The sequence below is a fragment of the Bidens hawaiensis genome, unplaced genomic scaffold (genome assembly GCF_021521415.1).
Source record: "Bidens hawaiensis isolate Kalapana, Puna unplaced genomic scaffold, B.hawaiensis_p1.1 tig00018785_1, whole genome shotgun sequence".
Lineage (NCBI taxonomy): Eukaryota > Viridiplantae > Streptophyta > Magnoliopsida > Asterales > Asteraceae > Bidens > Bidens hawaiensis.
Genome location: NW_027492855.1, coordinates 393,071 through 414,986, shown reverse-complemented (window position 1 = coordinate 414,986; position 21,916 = coordinate 393,071). Strand labels below are relative to the sequence as shown.

Genomic DNA, 21,916 nt, shown 5'->3' with positions numbered 1-21,916 from the left:
ATCGTTACATTCTCCCCCCGTTAAGAAATTTCGTCCTCGAAATTTTACACGCTCACTATCCCTTTCCGAGAGAAAGGTGGGGGTTTTTCCTTCAGAATTCACCCTCGCGTTACCAGGTATAATCTGGTCCTCGCTGTGAATTCCACTTAATCTTAATCAATAAAGCTTGGTATGTCCAAACTGTTTAGCTTTCCCGTCTACTATCTCTACGGAATTATTTATGATAACAAGCATGTCTTCTATGAGTACCTCCATTACTAGTACTTTCGTTGCCTCATCGCTTAGGTACTTTTCAATCTGTATACATGGCAAAACATCATGTATAGTACTTAGCCCCTGGAGTACTTTAATCGATAAACTAAATGACCAATCATGGAGATAGTCTCATGAGGTCCAATATATTAAGGAGCTATTTTCGGTTTTGCCAAACCTCATATCACCTCTCTAAGGTGATGCCTTAAAAATGCCTTGTCACATCTTTCCAGTGACAATGGTTTCCTTTGAATGTTGGCATAAATCCTTTGCCAATCTCGCGCTGCTTTCAACTTATCGTAAATATTATAAATCCGATTGGTTGTATCTCGAATCAACTCAAATCTTATGGCTTAATTGACGCCCATTTTCAATTTAACAAATTGGTGATAATTACTTCACCCATAGAAAGCTTCAAGCTCTCGATGCTTCCTTCCCCGCCTTCCAATAATGGAAGTAGGATGACTATTTCGATCTGAAATAATTGAAAATGGTACTCTACGACGAGATACCATTTCACCATCATGAATTTGGGCGAGAATTCATTGTGGTAATCGTCATGGATTGGGATGAAATGCGAGGATTGGTTAATCGATCCGCGATTACCCAATTTACCTCATGCCTTTGATATATCTTGGGAATTTGCGTCCTGAAATCCTTTGTAATTTATTCCCACTATCATTGGCGAATTTTTCTGTCGTTGTAGCGTTCCCTAGGGTTTTCGGCGTGCAGCCTTATCTCTTGCATAACTTAAATATTCACCAACATACGTAACCATATCTTTCTCCAAACTAGGCCATTAATACAATCCTTTCAGATATTCGTATCATCAATAGTCTATTCCGATCCCGGATGTATGGAATATTTCGATCTATGCGCTTTGTCCATGATTAATTCACGAAGGTCATGGAGGGTCTGGATCCAAACCCGATTTTTGAAGTAGAGAATTTCGTCCACGCGCTGTTCAAAATTCTTCTCATTGCCGTAAAGTTCTTCCTTTTCGCTGTTCCTCTTTCAACGCCTCACGTTGAGCGACTCGAATCAGGTCCGAAAAGTTCGACTGGACTATCATCCCTAGCGCTCGCACTCGCAATGGCTTAACCCGACCTTTCCTACTCAAAGCGTCAGCTACGACGTTAGCCTTGCCGGGGTGATAACGGATGTCACAGTCATAATCGCTTAACAACTCGACCCATCTTCGTTGCCTCATATTCAGTTCTTTCTGATCGAATATGTGTTGCAAACTTTTATGATCGGTGAAGATGGTGCACTTCGTATCGTAGAGATAATGCCTCCACATTTTAAGTGCGAAGATAACCGCTCCCAGTTCTAAGTCGTGAGTAGTGTAATTTTTCTCGTGTACTTTTAACTGTCGGGAAGCATAGGCTATAACCTTATTATACTGTGTCAACACGCATCCTAACCCTTTACGCGATGCGTCACAATACGCGACAAAACCATCGTCTCCATCGGGGAGACTTAAAATCGGCGCTTGGCACAATTTTAATGGTTTCTATCTTATTTGGATCTTTGTGAAATCTTTGTTGCTTTACAACATGACCAAGGGATTATGCCTTCTTTATTCAAAATCACATTTCGAAAACTTCGCGTATAGCTCCTCTTGCTTTAACACTTCCACAATTTTCTTAACCGTCGTTCGTGCTCTTCTTTACGTTGCAAATATATCAAAATATCATCAATGAATGCTATGACAAATTTGTCAAAATAAAGTTTATAGACTCGGTTCATGAGGTCCATGAACACTGCCGGCGCATTTGTTAGCCCGAGAGGCATAACTAAGAATTCATAATGGCCGTAACGAGTCCGAAACGCTGTTGTTGCAACGTCCTCCTCTTGGATTTTTCATTTGGTGATAACTATATCTAAGATCAATTTTCTAAAAATAAATCGCCCCTTGCAATTGGTTAAATAGATCATTTACTTCGAAGAAGTGAATACCTATTCCTGATCGTCACTTTATTCAATTCTCCCTAATCAATACATATCCTAACACTTCCGTCCTTCATTTCCCAAACAACACGGGTGCACCCCATGGTGACTAACTAGGTCGTATGAAACCTTATCCAATAATTCTTGCATTTCAGTTGGTGCAAGTCGGTAAGATGCTTTAGCAACAGGGCCAGCTTGAGGTATTAAATCGATTCTGAATTCGACCTGTCGGGTTGGCGGTATTCCAGGAAGTTCTTCTGGGAAAACTTGTGGAAATTCGCGTACCATCGGGATATCTTCTATATGTTTTCTTTTAAATACTTTGGCAATCGCGTTTGTTAAATACACCACGTCTTCTTGTCGTAAATATTATAACATCTCAAGATGAGATTAAAGTGGTAACACAATACCGTACACTTTTCTCTGTATCAAATCGCTTCATCGTCCGAAGGAGATCTTCTAATCATCTTCTTTTCATATTTGATTTCAGCTTCATGTTGAGTTAGCCAATCCATGCTAACTATTACGTCAAAACTTCTTTACTTTACTGGTCGTAGGTCAATAAGGAAAGGTTAATCGTTCAGAATAATAGGACAATTCCGAACAATTTAGTTAACCATTAGGGATTTACCGTTAGCGATTCTACAGTATAGGGTTCTATAGTTTCACTAATCGGTATCTTTCCAAAGGGTAGGAGATTAACAGGAATGAACTACTATCGACGACCGTAAAAATATCACTGGTGCCTATTGATTTAAATCCACAACATATTTAATACCACCTTTGGATCATGACGTGCTTTATTCAAATTACTCACAAAAGCACGGCTCCTTGCTTGATCAGAGGTTGATGCTTGTCATGAGGTTCGTCTTCCAATGACACTTTGGTTCAACTTTGGGCAATTTCTCTTGAAACGTTCTGTACTGCCACATTCATAGCAAGTACAACTGTTTGGCATAATTTGATTTCTTTGGATGGATGGTTATTGAAGCTTTTGGGTTTGGAGTGGTTGAACACGGATGGGTTGGGGTTGCCGGTTCACATGGCTTCAATTGGTTCTACAATTGGGCATTACGTCCATCTTTACCACATCTGTGGCCTACTATCACTCGACATTCTTCTTCCTGCCGATAACCATATTTTCCACATTTAGGGAAGGACCCTTCATGCGGTTCATGTTTTCACACCAGAACTAGTCTTAGTATAATTCTGGGTTGTAGGACATACCTACTTATTCAAAAGCCTATCTTGCACTATACCTTTATCACTTCTCTTCTTTAACACCCGATGTCTCACCTAACGTCCTTCCAGTCCGCTTCCCATAGAGTTAAATATATCGATGCTGGCTTGTGACACAACCCATCCAAAGGTTGTATATTTTACCGGATTGACTATATTCCTTATCGATGGAGTTAGTCCCCAATATAGCGCTCACTTCGCTTAGTTTCAGGAGTAAATAGCCATGTTACCAGACATGACAATTCCTTCAAACGATTGGCGTGTTCTAAGTGATCAGCACACAACATTTCTATCTTCCATAGCTCAGTTTCCAATCTCTGAACTTAATTACTCGAATAAAAGTGCTCTAGCACAAGAATTTTAAATCCTGACCATATCATCTGAGCAATAATTTTCTAACTGTAATTTTGTACCAACGTGTTCCATCACGATACAACATAATCTACCAACATATCTGTAGCATATTTCACTACACAATGTTCTAGACTCTTACCAATATCCTTAACCATTTCGATCTTTTCTATCCACTCGTTAATCTATTCCTCCCTTTACCATCAATACACTATTAATAATTTCCTTACCACAAACAACAAACATATCCTTCATACCGGATCTAATTCATTACGACTACTATTCATGTTTAGTTTATAACTAATACTTGTAGTCACAATAGTATCCGGTGGGACAATATCACTCTTAGTAATAACACTAAGAATTAAAATATTCATAATCATGTGATTGCTCGATCTATAATTCTGCGATCACATTTGCATCAACACTAGCAGTGATCTGTGATACGACATTCGGTATCATCATCTGCTATCTTTGAGCAATCAACTGAATCATATCAATCTCCATCATTGGAGTTACTCTTTTTATGTCATTCTGCCGTACCCATCCCGTACGCAGTAATCAATACTAATTTCACCATATAACTCGTTACCAGCTCAATCATAACAGCAGGTACACATACACACCAAATATTATCATATATATTACACATACCGGTATCTAGTATATATGTCCCACAAATATAATAACATATGGACTTAACCTGACGTCGGTTAACGTTTAAATATATTTCATAACCCTTGTCACCAACTGACATATAGATCTTTCTCAACAAATATTAATGTTTAATATGCTTGATTTCAATATCCTTCTGCATGTCAGCATAACCGATGCATGCTCACCGTGAGCACCAAACGATTACGTACCACGGAGTTATAATATCCGTGTCTATTCGTATATCCGGCATACACGGTATACCACCTACGAACGAACAACCAACTATGCTATAATGATTCCAACACCTCTTTGTGTATGGGTAATCATTCTATTCGAGTATACATGGGTATAGGCATCTAACGGATGTAAGGTTAACATAGGGAGTTGCAAGGTTCAAGGTAATCGCGCTACATGGGTTGCCTTCAAATATTATTAATTACTATTATGGGAAACCTATCACTTGCTCAGCCAATATCCTCAGGCGTTCTAGGTTTGCTAAAATCAGTAATTCTCGATCTGGAGGTGGTATGTCTCATATGTTGGAGAGTGAGCAATACATATATATATTTCTATATATTATTTTTATCTGCTCATTTATTATCCATTTTATTATTATTATTTTATTTTTATTTTAATGGAACAAGAATGGGTTCAGGTACAGGTCCGTCCGTACGTGAGGGTCGACGGTTCGGGTGAACATAGGGGGTTATTAAGATATGCGGTACCGGTGTTGGTAGGGTAAGGGATTTATCAATTTTGGTTGGGAGTGACGGTTACTAGATATTCCTGGTTAATGTCAAACGGGAGATCTAACTTGGTACTATCATAACTATGGCCCGATAAGTCAGACTCATTATCAACCGATGCTCTAGAAATTTCAGCATCCTCGGTACTTTTATTATTTCATCCCCCGGTTCCTTATCCGGGTCCCATTTCTCAATACATGTACCCACAAGATATGCACGTATATATATACACACATTAGCACACATAAATAATATTATATACTTTACACATATGTTGCCATTTTTACCTATTAATGTACCCCGTGACTTCCCCTGAATTCCCTCGTGCGGACAAGTCTGTTATTATGTTCCGGACCATAACAACTCACTTGTCCATCCAAGTTCATCCAGACCTCGTCACTATAAATTATTAGTTGATATTCAGATCCTATAATACTTGAGCTACTGGTTATATTTTAGGTATCTTTTAAAGACATCCTAATTCTTTTATAACCAATGGCTCTGATACCAAGTTCTGTAACACCCCGCAACCGCAGCGGAAACGTAAACGGGATGCAACAGACACCTCTGATATCAACCACATTGTTTATAAAGAAAACTGAATACATTAATATACTTCAAATTACATTATCTTGTATTTCATTACCGTCTAGGTGATACACACATCATACAATACGATACACAATTCTATTTGTTATAATGTTTCCTAACACCCTGCACGCAAATCTTACACACATCAAGCACTTAGCACGTAAGCAATCACTTCATCTTAATTGTACCTGAAAAACATGTGAGAAAACGGGTCAACTACGAATAGTTGGTGAGTTTCACAATTCGAGTAAACCATGATAAATCATTATCATAAAATAATATTATTATCGATGTAATTATGCTGAGCCCACAAGTGAAACCTCTGACTATCATACACAACCCCGTGGCATACTCCGCCCACGAACCTGCCCCAAACCGCTATGCCTAACATTACATAGCAAAATAAATATAACACCCAATATAGACATGTGCAACTGGCTGGGAAACATCAGCAAATCCATGCCGGACCAGTTGGGTTTGTCAGACCAATAGTACTATCCACACTCTACCGGCTTTCAGTTAATCACTCGTGTTCCGGGGCCTTAGAATGTTAGCAACTCAGACAATTACCATCTTAGTACATTTCCGTACGATTCCCGTACAATAAAATATATGTAAATCCACGCAAATCCATGCGTTCAGTATGTATTTAAACATTTCAGTAATAGCATGCTTCCGCCCCGAGAAACTATTTAAAAACAATTCAGAAAAAGGGGCTCGTGAAACTCACCTTAGCACATGCAAGCAGGTAACAACAATCATTATCAGTTAACACGTCCAATCTGTAATATGATCCCTACGATCGTTACTATACACTCATTATTAATATAACTTTAACCAAGTTAACCGGTACATCTGGGGACACTGTTAACCCAGCACTGTACCCGTTCTGGGGGCAAGGTTAACCCAGAAACACTTCTCCGGACTCAGATTGTGATGTCGTTTAGGGTTCCATGGTCACAACTACCATTAGTCGTTTTTCTCGTTTTGCGTGCCTAGCACGGTTATCCGTTTTTACGTTTCAAAAATGAGTTTGGTCACACACGACCCGTAAGTAGTGGTTGACTGATAATTTAATTAAAGATGTGAAATTAGAGCTCGGTTTAGACGCCCCGATTGGCCGCGGGACCCGTTTCCGTCTTTAGTGCACCGGAAACTGTTAAATCGGTTAAAAATACCCAAATCATCCGAATTATTTTCGGATGATTCATTTTTACTTGTTTAACTCAATTATATGAAAATAGTTCATTTTTAGGGTTTTTATACACCAGTCAGCTCGCTTAAGCGAACTTCACCGGTTTACGCGTTTTAACTTTAAAAGTTTGATAATTAGCACAAATAATTATCCGTTTAACCTCGGATCTTGAAATTTTGTAAAAATAACATTTTGACAGTGGGGAAATTTATAGAAATATTTCCAGAATTAATTTTTATATTTAAAATTTATTTATCTATTTTTAAACACCATTTAAACACTAAATATGTCGTAAATACCAAACGATCTTATAAAAATCCCAAATTTTTCCTGGATGTCCCCTGCCATCCACATAGTCCCCTGTAATTTTTCCAGAACCAAAATCTTCTTTTACATGCCATTTTCACTAAAACCGAGCTAGAAAACCCTAGAACTCGTTTAACCGAAAAGCCTACTTAGACTTCTCCAACTGACCTAAAATTTTTTGTGTGACTTATACATGATATAAAAAGCTTATCTGAAATTTTCCAGAATTTTTCATGATATTTAACTATTTTTCACCATTTTTAGCCAAAACCGAGCATTAAATTCACCAAATATTCATCCTTAATCCAAAAATTACCAAACATTCACAGAACTCTTATTTTCGTATATAGAACATCCCTGTAAAATTTCATGACCCAACTCTAAACACACCACAATCTGTCCAAAAACTCCAAAACCGAACAATACGGAATATACCTTTCGTTTTCCGCCACTACAAGCTACACACTCGTCTTTCCGCCTTATATACCACTAAACACAGAGCCTACAACCAACATACCACAATACCAAGCAAGTTACACTCACGATCAAGCCTCTTACACTATAGTTTCGGTTATGATTCAAAAACAAAGATTTAAACCGTAAAAATTCGTTCTTGGTTCGTTTAACCCCTTTCTTGGACCAAGATCCCTTGTATAACCCGTATACATCACTTGATCATGCAAGAATCGGTTTTCATCTTTGAAACCTCATTTTCTTGCAATTAAACTCAAGAAACGAAGATGGAAACGTGATTAACTCGATTCTTTACCTTGTTTTCTTGCTAAAAATTCTCGGTTTTGGTCCATGGAGTTGAGAGGATTGAAGAACTTGTTGAATTGATGTGTAAAAAAAAGAAATGAAGCCTAGGGGGACATGGTGGAGTCCGATCGGTTCAAGTGGGGGGTGGGGTGGGGCCCACCTCTCCATTCTTAGCCACATATTTGGATTCCCGTAATCCGGATAATGTTTTGGATAATTTGGTTCAGTTCGTTTTTCGGTTAAATGTTTAATTCGGCTTAAAACGAGGCTAAAACGGTCGTTTTTCGGCTTAAAAATGAAATTTATATAAAACCGATTTAAAAACTTTAAAAACTTAAACCATGTCATTTATTAACTTAAAACATCATAGCATTAATTATCGCGCATCTTTTTCGGCTTGATCGATCATCTCTTGCTTGGTTTGGTATTAAAGGTTTCGTTTAATGTACCGACGTACCATTAAATCGAAATTCTTTTTCTGTGCTTTAATTCACTTATCCCGAAGCTTTAATACTTCGTAAACATCACTAAATATCATATATCTCGTCTATAATTGAACCCTCGATTCGTTCGGGTTTCAATAACTATCGATCGATTAATCGCATATTCAATACGATGAATTATATATTCACGTACAATCAATACAGTGAACCATGTATTCTCGTATAATTACTATGGTAACTCATGTATCCGACATTAAATATGACGTAACTATTGTCTACCGGTTAGGGTATACCGGGTTTCGTCGGAATCGTTACACTTCATGACGTTGTATATGTCCCTAGTAATACATTTGTTACCGGGAAAGCGTTCCTTTATGGCTGTCTTAATTTGAGTAGGCCTCAGACCCTGCCTATGTAACGTCGCAACCACATCAACTTCCTCGTCGGTCAGTTTCCTTAGAGCCCGGTGCCCCTCCTCAAACATAACGGGACCGCGGTTGTGCGTCTCGTTGACAACCTCTAGCTTCCAACAATCACCTGCCGCGTTGTACCTCCCGACAAGTTTAAATGGACAACCCCTTTTAATACTCCCGGTATGCCTCACCCTGGCCTTGAGTTTTGGTTCCCCTCCTCGATTGCATACAAGTTCAACACTTTTGTTCCTTGAACGTTGGACAGAGATAACACAACCATGCTCCCGTCCTGCCTTTTTAACCCAATCCACCAACTCATCAAGAGAATTAAAATACTGATAGCAAGAAATGTAAATAAAGTAATATTTAGTAACGTGTTGAAAAAGAATAATAATAACTTAATAAAAACATATTGGGTCATACATTATCAGTTACATAGGAAAATGTCGTCTGGCGTATGTAACGATCACCACCATCATCATCATCATCATTATCATCATCATCATCATCGCCTCCTTCGCCGTGAGCCTCTTGAATGCCATCAACGATGTTGCTCGTGACTGATTGTGACATGTATGGTTGCTCTTCTAAAGGTAAATAGTGGTACGAATTCTGTGTTTCGTAATAAGGACCGTCTACATGTAACTGCTGCAAAGACTGACCATAAGGCTATTCGGGTCTGGCATCGTATGTATTCGGCGATGTCCTATAATCCTCCCGCCAGGAAGGGTGACTACCATATATGATATACCCCTGATAAAATATAATGGCAACGTATAAAATATAAGCGCGCTATTGTACTATATAAATATACTAAATAACCTGGTCAGGATTCGGTAAATCGTACTGCTCGATATTTGCATAGCCCGGCTCATGGTTCGAGTCTGGAAGTTCATTCAAATCTGGCAAGCCCGACTACTCCGGCTGATCATTATATGCGTAGCACGACTGCTCGTCGTTCCCGCGCCAAACAAAATATCATACAACGACATTATCTTTGTATATTTTAACAAATATTAGGTTAGATACTTGTTTTTAATTTTAACAAAGTGAGTGGAAACATGCATAATATATAGAGAAAGGGAGACGAGAGCCTTTAAATTCAATTATTGACTTAATCCGGGGCGGATCGCCCAATCCGTGGCGGATCGTGTACGAGGTTTGACTGATTTGATAGTCCGAGGTTGACGTGTACGAGATCTGTGGCGGATAGGGTACACACATAATAAGACAAAACCGTTTGACATAATAAGACAAAAACGTTTGATCCATGGCGGATCGCCCAATCCGTGGCGGATTGGGTGGGTGTTTTTAATTTGGGGTGGTTTCTCTAATAGGACCCTTGAAATTTCAAACGCCAAACCGGATGTTTAAAGGACCCCACTCTAGCTTGCTCACTCACACCGGGGCATGCCCAACAGAGAGAGTGAGGGGAGGGGGGGGGGGCACATTACGTCGATGACCACCTAATGTGAGGCTCTCAACATGCCCGAGTTTTTTTTAACACACTATATATTTTATTAATAATAATATATTTAGTTTACACATCATTTCATTATACAACAAATTTTGTTGGTGGAGAGGAAAAAATCATCTCAACTCAACCTTTTGTTTTTACTTGTTCTCTTCCTTTCTTGTCTTTCTTTAAAAAATGTCTGTAATAAATCTAATACGGAGTACTTTCTACACATAATAGTTATAAGTCTTATTTCAAGTTCATATTTGGCATTTCCCTCTAGTGAAAGAATTCGAGCCACATCAAACAAAGTTGGCTCGGTTTGTAGTTGAGCTTGAGCGGGTTCGGTTGTGATTTTGTGGACATTTTTTTTTACTCACCCGGGACTTGTGAATTTTCAATAATTCTTAAAGATGGCCCTGAACATTAGTATCATCTACTACAAAATACTTTCATTATTCATACATGTTAAAAAGTATTCATTATTTATAAGTTTAGTAACAAACAGAATAGATTAAAGACATATATTCTTTTATATTGTTTTACATGACAAATTCTTTCGTATAACTTGATAACTAAAGGATTCATCATATATATTTTTTAATTAGAATAAAATTTTCAGTTAAGAAAACCATTCACAAAAGAAACTCCCAACCCAGATATCACAACAATTTTTTTTATTAAAAAGACCCACATTCACAATTTAAAAATTCAACATAATATTTCTTAGATGTAATTCAAAAGATATCAAATTTAATAAATATATTTTCAAATTCAATTCAAAAAATTCGTTTGCATCAATATCATGTATACTTGTTTATCTCTTCTGGAAATTGAAGGCCCGGATGCAGTATGCGAAGATGAACCCGAAAAACAAAACCAGCCCGACATGCACCCCTGCAACCGCGCCAAGGAAATCATGTTTGTAACCGTAATAACGGTCCAAGTAACCTTTCACGGTCTCTTCACTGTTTGTGAGCTTATTATCAAATTCCCCGAATTGTGATGCAACCATGCCATAGATGGTCCATGCCAACGGGTTTCCCCAGTAGTACCACCTCCACCGGACCGGAATCCTCTGTAAAACGGGCCACGAAAAGTGTATAAGAAATTGCAAGTAAATAAAAGGCGAAAACGAATAATGGGTAACATGTATATTTTTTTTCTAGGTACATACATGTAAGGAAACACTTATTCAAACATATTAAACCTTTTGTGAACTTTCAAATATGATTATTGAACATGAATAATAAAATGCTTTTGAGGGACTTACAGGTCGTGGAACAATGAATCCCGAAAAGAGATTGAAGATTCCATAAAATGAGGCGGCAATGATGGCAGCAATGTTGGCGTTTGGTGTAATGGCGACGGTCATCATACCGTAATATGTAGAGTAGACAACAAAACTGGAAGAACATGTACCAGAAGAATTTGGCCACTGTCCAATCGAATCCGATCATAGCGTACACTATGATACTGTACACTGCTGTTTGTGAAAAAATGTATGGTACTTCGACTAAAATCTACAGAAAAGAAAAAGAAGAGAAAAATAAGGTATTTATGTTTATTATAAGAAAAAAATATGTAAATAACTTTAATTATTTATATAGTCAAATTGATAAATTTATTAAATTGTGAATATAAGTTTCTAAATATTAAGAGTTTAGTACCTGAGCAAAGGCATATGGCAATGCGGAATACATTCCAGCAGCTCGTTCTCTATAAAACACGGTTCGTTCAACGTCCACGACTGGCTGTACCGACGATGCGTTTTGAATCCCAAGAAACAGCACGGCAGCGTACATTAACCCCATGGCGTTGGTCAAACCTCGCTGCGTTGACCTGAAACAATTTCAATAATACTTTTTAAGTTTCAACTAGATTTACCTTTTACTACTTTGCCTTTTTAATGAAAGTTGCCGTTAAATAAAAATAATAATAAGAAGGATTTACCTTTTACTCCCGAGATCCCAAAACATGGTACCGAACATAACCGCAATGAAGGTGGTGAATACAAACCGGACGGCTGTGTAGGGAGGGTTTCGCCAGTACGACAACCGTTGTTTCCATAAACAAGCGATGCATTGAATGAGAAACGATTGGGAATATTGGGTTGGGAAGTAGAGGTCTTTTGTGCCGGTCGAGGCACACTGAGTTCGGCAATGAGGGCTTTGTTTTGTCGGTAAAGTTCCGAGTTTCTGTAGATTTCGGTGAAGTCGACACCTAAAGCGAGTTCTTGAGAAGTGGTGCTGACTTCCAACATCCATGTTGCCGGGTTGTACCCGTCTTTTATCTTGCTTACACCGTCAATAACCTGGTTCATAACCGGTTATTCAAATTTTGATTACTAAGAGTAACTGGTTATTGGTCAAACGGTCAAAACCAGTTATTGGTCTTGTAGGTTTGAAAACACTAACTTGTCTGATCGAAACCGAACCAGTTTTATTAAAAGAATTAATTAACTAAATCTAGTAACAATCGATGTATAACTTACCTCAAAATACTTGATCAACTCGCAAGAATGCCGACCCACGGGTCCCACATACAACTCTTGTCCTCCACGTTTCATCAAAAACAACTACAAACAAACAATTAATATAACATTTAAGCAACATACAAATACAAATACCAATCAACTATAAATCCATAATAACATTAACTTTGTACCTCATCAAAGGCTTCAAAGATATCAATACTAGGCTGATGAATGGTGCACACAACTGTTCGCCCCGTGTCCACCGTGTTCCTAACGGTCCTCATCACAATAGCCGCGGCTCGAGCATCTAGCCCCGAGGTGGGCTCGTCCACAAATATTATAGACGGGTTGGCCACAAGCTCCACGGCTATGGTTAACCTCTTTCTTTGTTCGGTTGAGAGCCCGTTTACACCTGGCAACCCGACTAACGCCTCCCTTAACGGGTTAAGTTCCACAAGGTCCATAACCTCATCAACAAAACTCTATAAAAATATAAAACCGTGTTAGTTATAAGTTATAAGTTATAACTCGAAAAACGATATTTTACCAAAAAACGTGTGTTTTATATTATTATACAAGAACCTTTCGGGTTTTTTCATCGACATCAGTAGCCAACCGAAGCCAAGCCGAGTAAAGCAATGACTCGTAAACGGTAACATGAGGAGAGTGGATATCGTTTTGCTCACAGTATCCAGAAACCCGAGCGAAAGTTTCTTGTTTTTTTGGATACCCGGAAATCCTGACATCTCCTTCGATATAACCACCTGTTTTTTGGCCCGCTAACACATCCATCAAAGTCGTTTTTCCAGCCCCGCTCACACCCATGAGAGCGGTAAGAATACCGGGCCGAAAAGCACCACTTACACCCTTGAGTAATAATAATCTATCTTCATTCACTCCTTGCTCTTTCATTTCCTACAATAAGAGCGGGTCAATATGAATCTAACCAACCCGTTTAACCCATTTAGGACAGTAAACAAACCAAGCCATGCCAGCCTGACTCGTTTTTCTTAACGAGCTGAAATGTTGAGCTTGGGCTCGGTTTGTAAAAAGCTTGAGTCAGCTCGTTAATTCTTTAAAATAGGTATAAGTTTATATTTTTACACATATTGATGTATACAAAAAGAAAAAAAAAGACACTTTTTAACATGCACATAATGATACTTAATATACTATAAAATTTCTTATTTATATATTAATCTGTGGGTTATAATCTATAAATATTAAAATTCGGGCTTTATTCCAAAGTAGCCAGCTAATAGAGCCTAAAGAGCCCCCTGGCTCCGCTCGGCTTGTTTGTAGCAGGCTGATTTCTAGCAAGTCACGTGCTTTTGAACAACACTAGGCCCATTATGCTAGAATGGCCCGTTACCCAACCCGACCCACCCGTTTTTGTCACCTCTACTCAATATTATAATTTATAACCAAGTTACCTGTGGCATGTCAACCGAGTATTTCACATCATTAAAGGTAATCGAGTGCGGTTCAAATGGAAGAATCATCCCTTTCTTATTGGATTGACTGCCATCGCGTGTCGTTGTGGGTGTCAACTCTACGGCTCCAGTGTCACTATCATCTTGTGCTGATACATTAGACTGTGTTTTCCCATAAGCTGTAGAGTTCACATTATGTTAGAAAATGACCAAAACACCAATCTGAATTATGCTTATATATGTTAAATATTACTGAAATGTAATAATCAAGGGACCAGTTACAGTGATGATCAAAAAACCAAAGATTGAGATACTCACGGTTGAGCAAAGCGAGAGACAAAGTAAAACACGCGTTGAAGACAAAAACGAATCCAACTAAAGCTGCAGCTGCAATCCAATACCAATAGTTTTCAGCATAGAACCCTCCAGATGTGATGACTCTTCGTCCGAGTGTGGTACCATTATATGGCTGTTACACCAAAATCAGTTATAACTATAAGTTTCATCACACATACATACGAGTGTGTATACATATGCAAGGGTAGCATTGCCAACACGGCACAAAAATAACCAGTTTTTTTTGTGCCTGTTTAAAAACGAGTTGGGTCTGGGTTGACATGTTTAACCCGTTTAGTTAAACCAGTTGACCCATTAACCTAACTAACACTTTACATGAATAAAATCATGGGCCGTGTTCGGGTTGAACAACTCAACCCATCAACCTGCTAACCCAACATGATTGATAAATAGATAGATAGATAGATATAAGGGAGGTATACATACAATATCCCATTGATGACCAAGAAACTCATTCACAGCAATTCCATTCATGGCATACATTAGTGGAGATGACCAGTAGCCCCATAACCACCACTTCTTTACATCATCTTTAACAAAAAGAAACATGCTTGTTAGTTGATAAAAGCCGGCTAACGATTGTTTGCCTTTTTTAAACAAGTTTTAACGAACTAGTACCTCGAACAAGAATAAAGCCACCCAAAGCGAACACTAATAGAAGTGCGAAAGAGCCAAAAGTGTTTGCAACGATCATGTTCCGACCCATTGCTCCAATGAACCGAAATAATGCAGAAGCCATTTGATTTACAAGAAAGAGCAGAAGATAGTGCTTGAAAAATCTGCAGAATTATAAGAGGTTTAATAAATAAACCTTATGAATATCAGAAAAAAAATAAAATTTATAGAGGTTGTAGAGGTGGCAGTTTCGACTCGTTAACTATTCGGTTGATGGGTAGTGGTTAATCTTTAGAGGACCAAATGAATAAACTTATTACCTTGCCACATTAGGCTCAAATCCTACAACATAATAAGTCAAAATTGTCCAAACAGCGGCTTCAAGAACCGAAACGGGAATCTTGATGATCCATGATGGTAAGGCGTATGTCCACGAGGGGAAAAACAAGAAATCCCTTTGTTTATAAAACACGGGAAGCTTTGCGATCGTCATTGAGATTTCAGACATCCCGTTAAACATGATCATACAAACACCGAAGAAAAGAGCACCTACATAGATCCCACCATCTTCTATAAACACGTCGATGCATCTCAGTTCGGAAGAACACAGTCACTGTGATAAATGACATCACAGTTAGCTGAAACCGAGAAAAATAGCATAAAACTGATTAATAATCTTTGTCCTAGTCAGAATGCATGAAACGTAATCGGGTAAAATAAAAGTTTGTATGATCATTACTGAAATGGCATCATTTGACATGGTAAAATGTAAGGACTACGTATCAAAATCTTAAACGTCATCAAGCTCGAGCTCAACTCTTTAATTATATTGCAAGTTCAAACTCGGCTAGGCTAGGAGCATTTATTAAGTATTAAGCAATAGATATTTAATTATTTTATTTTTTATACATATATATTATTTAGTTAGTTTTAAACTTTATATATAATAATAATATCTATTACATAACTATATATTTATTATACAAATTTCAGATTACTATATGATATAAATAATAGGCTTGTGAGCCTAGCCAAGCTCGATATGTGAAGCTAGAGATTGAGCTGGTTTATTGGATGAGCCACTGAGATTCGGGATCGTTTAAGTTTGGCTCCATTTGAGCTTTTAACGGGTCAATCTCAAGAAGCTCATGAGAGGCTTGGGCCGTCTACACCCCTAGGCAAAGTCTTCATAAAAGATGATAACAAAGGCAAAAAAACACTCACTTGAAATAATTTGAAGAAATAAACGAATGAATTTCGCTTCATGAGTAATATTTCTCTATCGGTACAAGCCTTCAAGAGTTCTTTTTTATTTAAGCCGTATTTTTCGGTTGTTAGTGCAGCCGGGTGGCTTTTGGTTTTGTTGTAAGGGGTCGATAAATCATCTCCTAGTTTCCTTCCAACATGAAATGATTGGTATGCATCTGCAAACTCCTTAGCTGTCACAAATCTGTAAGGCAAATCTCTTCTCATCCAATATTGTTGTTGATCTTTCTTTGATGTAACCTATAACCAAAGTTCAAGCATAATTACGAAAAAAGAATAAAATAGAGAAAATGACTCGTTTACTTACGAAAGGGTTGATTTGGGTTGTGTTGTATCTCAAACGGGTCAAATCCAAAGACTGTTTTTAATGCATTCAACAACCAAAATCTTCTTGATTTGAGATTTAGATTATTAGTGTAATAAATATGTTTTAATAAGGATTAGCGCATTATTTATTCACAAAACGTTTTTCAAACGAAAAAAAGTGTGTTCGTGGATCAGCCCAACTCATCTTGGCTCGTCTAGGACCATACTAAAAAAATATATTTTTTCAACCCAACCCGTTTAAAGCCAAACAAAAATGGTTTTTTTTTCAACCCGGTCCGTTAACCATACAAGACACTGAGAATTTTTTCAGCCCAGCAGTTTAGAACCAGAGTGGAAAATTGACTTTTCAACCGGTAGAACCAAACAAAAAAAATTAATCTTTTTCAACCTGGCCCGTTTTGACATGTTACCCAACCCATTTTGCCACTTCTAGGAAACGGACAAAAAAACATGAGTCAACGAAATTATTTTCAACCTGTAGTAAAACCGACCGGTTTCAACCTTTATACATTTTAACCCGTTACCTACCAGCCCATACTTTCACCTCTACATAAATGTATGACAAAAACAACGTTTGCTTACTTCTTGCAAGAAATCAGCAACTCCTTTCCTCTCAGGGCATTTAAATCCCATCGATTCAAAAAACTCAAGCACGTTTTCACGTGGGCCCTGATACACTATCATCCCATCAGTTAAAAGAATGATATCATCAAATAAATCATACGTCTCGGGTGCAGGCTGGAGAAGAGAAATGACAGCTGTTCCTTCAAGAATATGAAGAAACTGTTTAAGTGATTTCACATTTGGAAAGTTGTAGAACTATCCAGGCCCGTTGATATCTCGTCCATAAGAAGAACCTTTGAGGGTCCAACAATCATTTCACCCGTTGTCACACGTTTCTTTTGACCACCAGAAATACCCCTTATCATTTGATCCCCAACCATGGTATCAGCACAAATGTCCAATCCTAATAACTGTAACACAAATGGTTTATGTTAGTTAAGCCGTTTACTTAAGAATGGGTCAATCCTGGTCATGTTTTTTCTCTAACGAGCCGACTGAGTAAATTAAAAATGAAGTTAGTGTTTCTTTTTAATGCATAAATCATAATAATAATTATATTTATAACTTTATATAGTTACTGGAATAATATGATTGGATTTGACACTGATTATTTATCAACATAATATGAGTTTGGATTAAAAAAAGTGTTTTTGGGTCAGCCCGACCCATTAAAACCAATACTACTATGTCAATTATTTGAACCGGTTACATGTTATGATTCATTACCCAATCTGTCCGGCCTGTTTAAACCCACAACAGTAAGTTGACCACTTTGACTAGAACCATGTTTTAATTTATTACCCAACCTGCCCGGCCTGCTAACTTTTCGACCCTTTATGTAAATATTTATAGAACTGTTGTGTTATCCCACCTTGAGAGTATAATCTGTGACCACACTAGCTTCCTGTCCAGCTGATGCTGCAGCCTAAATAATAAATAAAAAAGAATAAAATTTCAATCGTTATTAAATTGAAATTTTTTTTTTAAGATTAAAAAGAAAAATGTTTTTGTAATCCCTGAAGCTTTATTTTACCTTCATGTAGATATCGATATCAGGATCGGGCTTAATGTTTGCATTTTTCTCCCTTCTTGCTAACTCTGCCAACATTTCTGCATTTTGTATGAAAAAACTGTCATTCACCCCATTTTCAGTTTTGACCCATTTACTTAGAAAATGGGTCAGTTTCGGTTGTGTTTTATCTCAAACGAGTCAAGCAAAAAATATTAGTGGAGAAAGGAAAACTATTGTTTCTATAATCATAGTTGATGCAATAGTTATTTGAAAAGTGTTCTAAGAAATAAGAAAAGGAAAAACAAAGGTTTAACGGGCCAATATGACCAAACAAAGTCTGTTATGACTCCTAATAAAAAATAATTAACTATTTCAACCCGTTACCCATCCTGCCCGACCCATACTAACCATAACGTGATCCAACCCCTTGGCATCGGGCCGAGAAAGCTAGGGTTTCTCTGACTGTCATTTCTCCAATATGCACATCGTTTTGACTTATATAAGCAGATGTTCTTTCCGGTACAAATTCATGCAGTTCATGGCCATTATATGTCACCCTTCCTGAGCTCTGTAGTTACAAAATATTTAAAAAGTTTAGCTAAAGTTTATAACCGGCCAACGGGTCAAATGAGCTGAACTTTTATTTTTAGTACATGTAACCTACAAAACCATTTCATTAAAAAACTTAAAAGCATTCTTTGGATAAAAGGCCTTGTTAACCGTATTTTGAAAATTTACTTTAAATGGACAAGAAAAGCGTTACCGGGTTGAACCGGCCTGGCCCGCTTGACTTGTTAAGTAATTAAGGTTAGTAATTTACCTTAAGCTCCTTTGCTAGCTTCCCAGCTAAGGCTAACAATAGTGTGGTCTTCCCAGAACTTGGAGGACCCAATAATAATGTCATTCTACACACACATTTACAAGATATTATGAATAAATAATAAATATATTATTAAATAAAACAATAACAAAAATGTGAGTTATGTTCTTCTTCACCTGCTTGGTTTAACAACACCAATAACATCATCAAGGATGGTTATATGCCTTTTTGAATTTGGAAGTAGATTCAATAAGCTCAAGAACCCCAATAGATCAACAACAAATATGAACAAAATTATGATTTGAAACATGCACTTTAAACATGCATGGGCTTATTTTGAATAATATAGTTTCTTTATGAATTGTTAGCCTCTTAGATAAATATTTAAACTGCATATTTTTTTTAATGAATTATTAATTATTTAGACAAATACTTGCATGATTATGAGACACAAAATATATTTGTTTCTAGTCCAAATAATGCCAAATGATGAGTCCAATTTACAGCCCAAATAATGCAGGCCAAAATAGTAGCTACAGACCATGTCCAACAATTTATGCTGGTCAAAAACATGTTTCAGCCTCTACAGTCAAATGTTCAGATCTAACATATATAAACCACAAAAAATGTGTTTTACCTCAAAAATATCAATGTGGAAATTAATGAAACTAGGCAAAGCTCTGCTTCCTGTGTTAACATCTGCCTCCACAGTCAAATGTTCAAATCTGACTTCAATTGTTGGTAAATCAATCCCAACCCTGCATTGTGTAATATATATTTAATTATATATTAAGAACAAAATAAAATAAAGTCAAGCACTTATAACAGTTGATAAATAGTTAATTACACCCTAAAAGACAGACACCTAACCTACACTGTGTGACGGTTATATTAAATATGATTACATGTTTAACAAACAAGTTAGATATGTTAGGTCACCTAGCTCACAAGATAACCTTTATTATAATTAAACATCTTATGGTTTTGATTGAGAAAATAACAGAATTAGGGATGTAACGAACCGAATGAACACCTACGACTTGTTCGTGTTGGTTCAAATTAGTTTGACTGAACAAACACAAACACTTCAACGAACCGCTTTCTTATCAGCAAATTTATTTGTTCGTGTTCTTTTATTTAAAAGATAAACAAACATAAACAAATGATAACAGTTAAACATACATGAAAAAGATAAACCACTTGAAAGAATAACCTATAAAAAAAACATTAATTTAAAATATGCCTAATATTCATTTTCCTACATTATTAAAATTATTATAATTAAATGCTGCTTCTACATAAACAACATATATACATGAACAAGCAGTTTGCCAAACATTAATGAACGAACAAAAAGTTTGTTCATATTTGTTCATGTAACTAACCGAACATAATATCTTATTCATATTGGTTCGTTGAATAAATGAGCAAACTCCCCACTGAAAGTTTGGTTTATTTACACCCCTAAATTGAATTTCAAATAACCTACGCTACATTACATGTTTAGGGTTTGAATATAATATAAATTAAATTAATGTGCTAACTGTGTGAATCAAGTAGTGTAATTATATATACAACATAGTATAATTACATCATAGTGTAACTACTTACATAATTACACTACTTGCATATATAATTACACTACCTGAGTTAGCACGTTCTTTTAGTTTCCCAAACATGTTTAAAAGTCTTAAAATCATGTTATGAAAGAAACATTAATTAACAAACCTGTCAATTCTGTGCCTTAACTTCAACAAAAACTTTTCATTATCTTCATCGGCCACCTTGACAAGCCTATCAAGCAAATGCTTTCTCTGGTCAAATCCAAGGTCACCAACATCGATCTCATTGGACGGTCCGGAGGATCCAAACAGCAGACCCTTCTTTAAGCGATCAAACGTAGGCAACTTCTCGAGTGAAGCCCATTTAAGAGCCTCTTCGTCGTCGTCTTCACGTGAAGACCTTGAGAAAACATCATTCCCAGAACTCCTCCATACAGAAGTACTTCCAGATCTTAAACTACCAGTTGCTCTTATACTCCCTAGCCTTATACTGCTGCTAGCTTTATATATATCACTCCCATCCATTTGAAAACCCTATTTATATATTTGTGGGTATTTGATGCAAAGGGTTTTGGTTTGTGAGAACTGATATATATAGGGAAGAGAGGTTGTGTAGTTTGAAATGTAATTAGGCGGCTGAGGAAGAAGAAAAGTGAGAATGATCAACTTGAGTGAATATGTCATGTGACGCTTAAAAGTATTTTATTATTTATTAATACAAAATTCTAAATTGACGGAAAGACAAGACATTAGACATGTCCCGTTTAGTTAGCTTGGATAGAGATTTCATTTTTAGTTGTATTTGGTTATTTATTATATCAATTTAATTTATTTAAATTTAGTTTTCTTTATGTATAGAAAGAAAGTTTAAAACAAAAATATGTTTTAAACGGTGTGTGTTTGTTTAATCTTGAAAAAATATTAAGCAATTTAATGTTATCTAGCTTACTTGGTAGTTTAAATTTAATAAAACAGCTCATCGACATTAAACACAATCTTTATCATTAATTACATATTGTAATATTCTAGAAGCATCTAGAACATTAACAGTATAAGTAGCTTCTTATAAGGTCTTACGACTATGCCAATAGGCGTTGCGCCCCTACTAACGGCGCAAATACCCCAT

At 36.9% G+C, this 21,916-nt stretch overlaps 2 protein-coding genes across 2 annotated transcripts; both read right to left on the bottom strand.

Annotated features, from left to right (window-relative positions):
* Nucleotides 1-11,154: 11,154 nt before the first annotated feature.
* LOC143557063 (pleiotropic drug resistance protein 1-like) lies at nucleotides 11,155-19,319 on the bottom strand. Its single transcript, XM_077046228.1, is given in 22 exon segments — nucleotides 11,155-11,436; nucleotides 11,632-11,749; nucleotides 11,751-11,881; nucleotides 12,029-12,200; nucleotides 12,312-12,495; nucleotides 12,498-12,672; nucleotides 12,853-12,936; nucleotides 13,026-13,316; nucleotides 13,417-13,749; nucleotides 14,268-14,446; nucleotides 14,586-14,736; nucleotides 15,051-15,154; nucleotides 15,243-15,403; nucleotides 15,560-15,810; nucleotides 15,812-15,877; nucleotides 16,464-16,745; nucleotides 17,415-17,635; nucleotides 17,638-17,806; nucleotides 18,268-18,321; nucleotides 18,430-18,506; nucleotides 18,817-18,976; nucleotides 19,229-19,319. Coding segments are annotated over 22 exon segments (3,708 nt in total). The 5' UTR covers nucleotides 19,313-19,319; the 3' UTR covers nucleotides 11,155-11,175.
* A 498-nt stretch (nucleotides 19,320-19,817) lies between these two features.
* LOC143557066 (pleiotropic drug resistance protein 1-like) lies at nucleotides 19,818-21,316 on the bottom strand. The gene is made up of 2 exons (XM_077046232.1): nucleotides 20,957-21,316; nucleotides 19,818-19,986 (listed from the first exon to the last, which is right to left on the bottom strand). The coding sequence occupies exons 1-2, from the start codon at nucleotides 21,313-21,315 to the stop codon at nucleotides 19,818-19,820; spliced, it is 528 nt and encodes a 175-aa protein (XP_076902347.1). The 5' UTR covers nucleotide 21,316.
* Nucleotides 21,317-21,916: the final 600 nt, after the last annotated feature.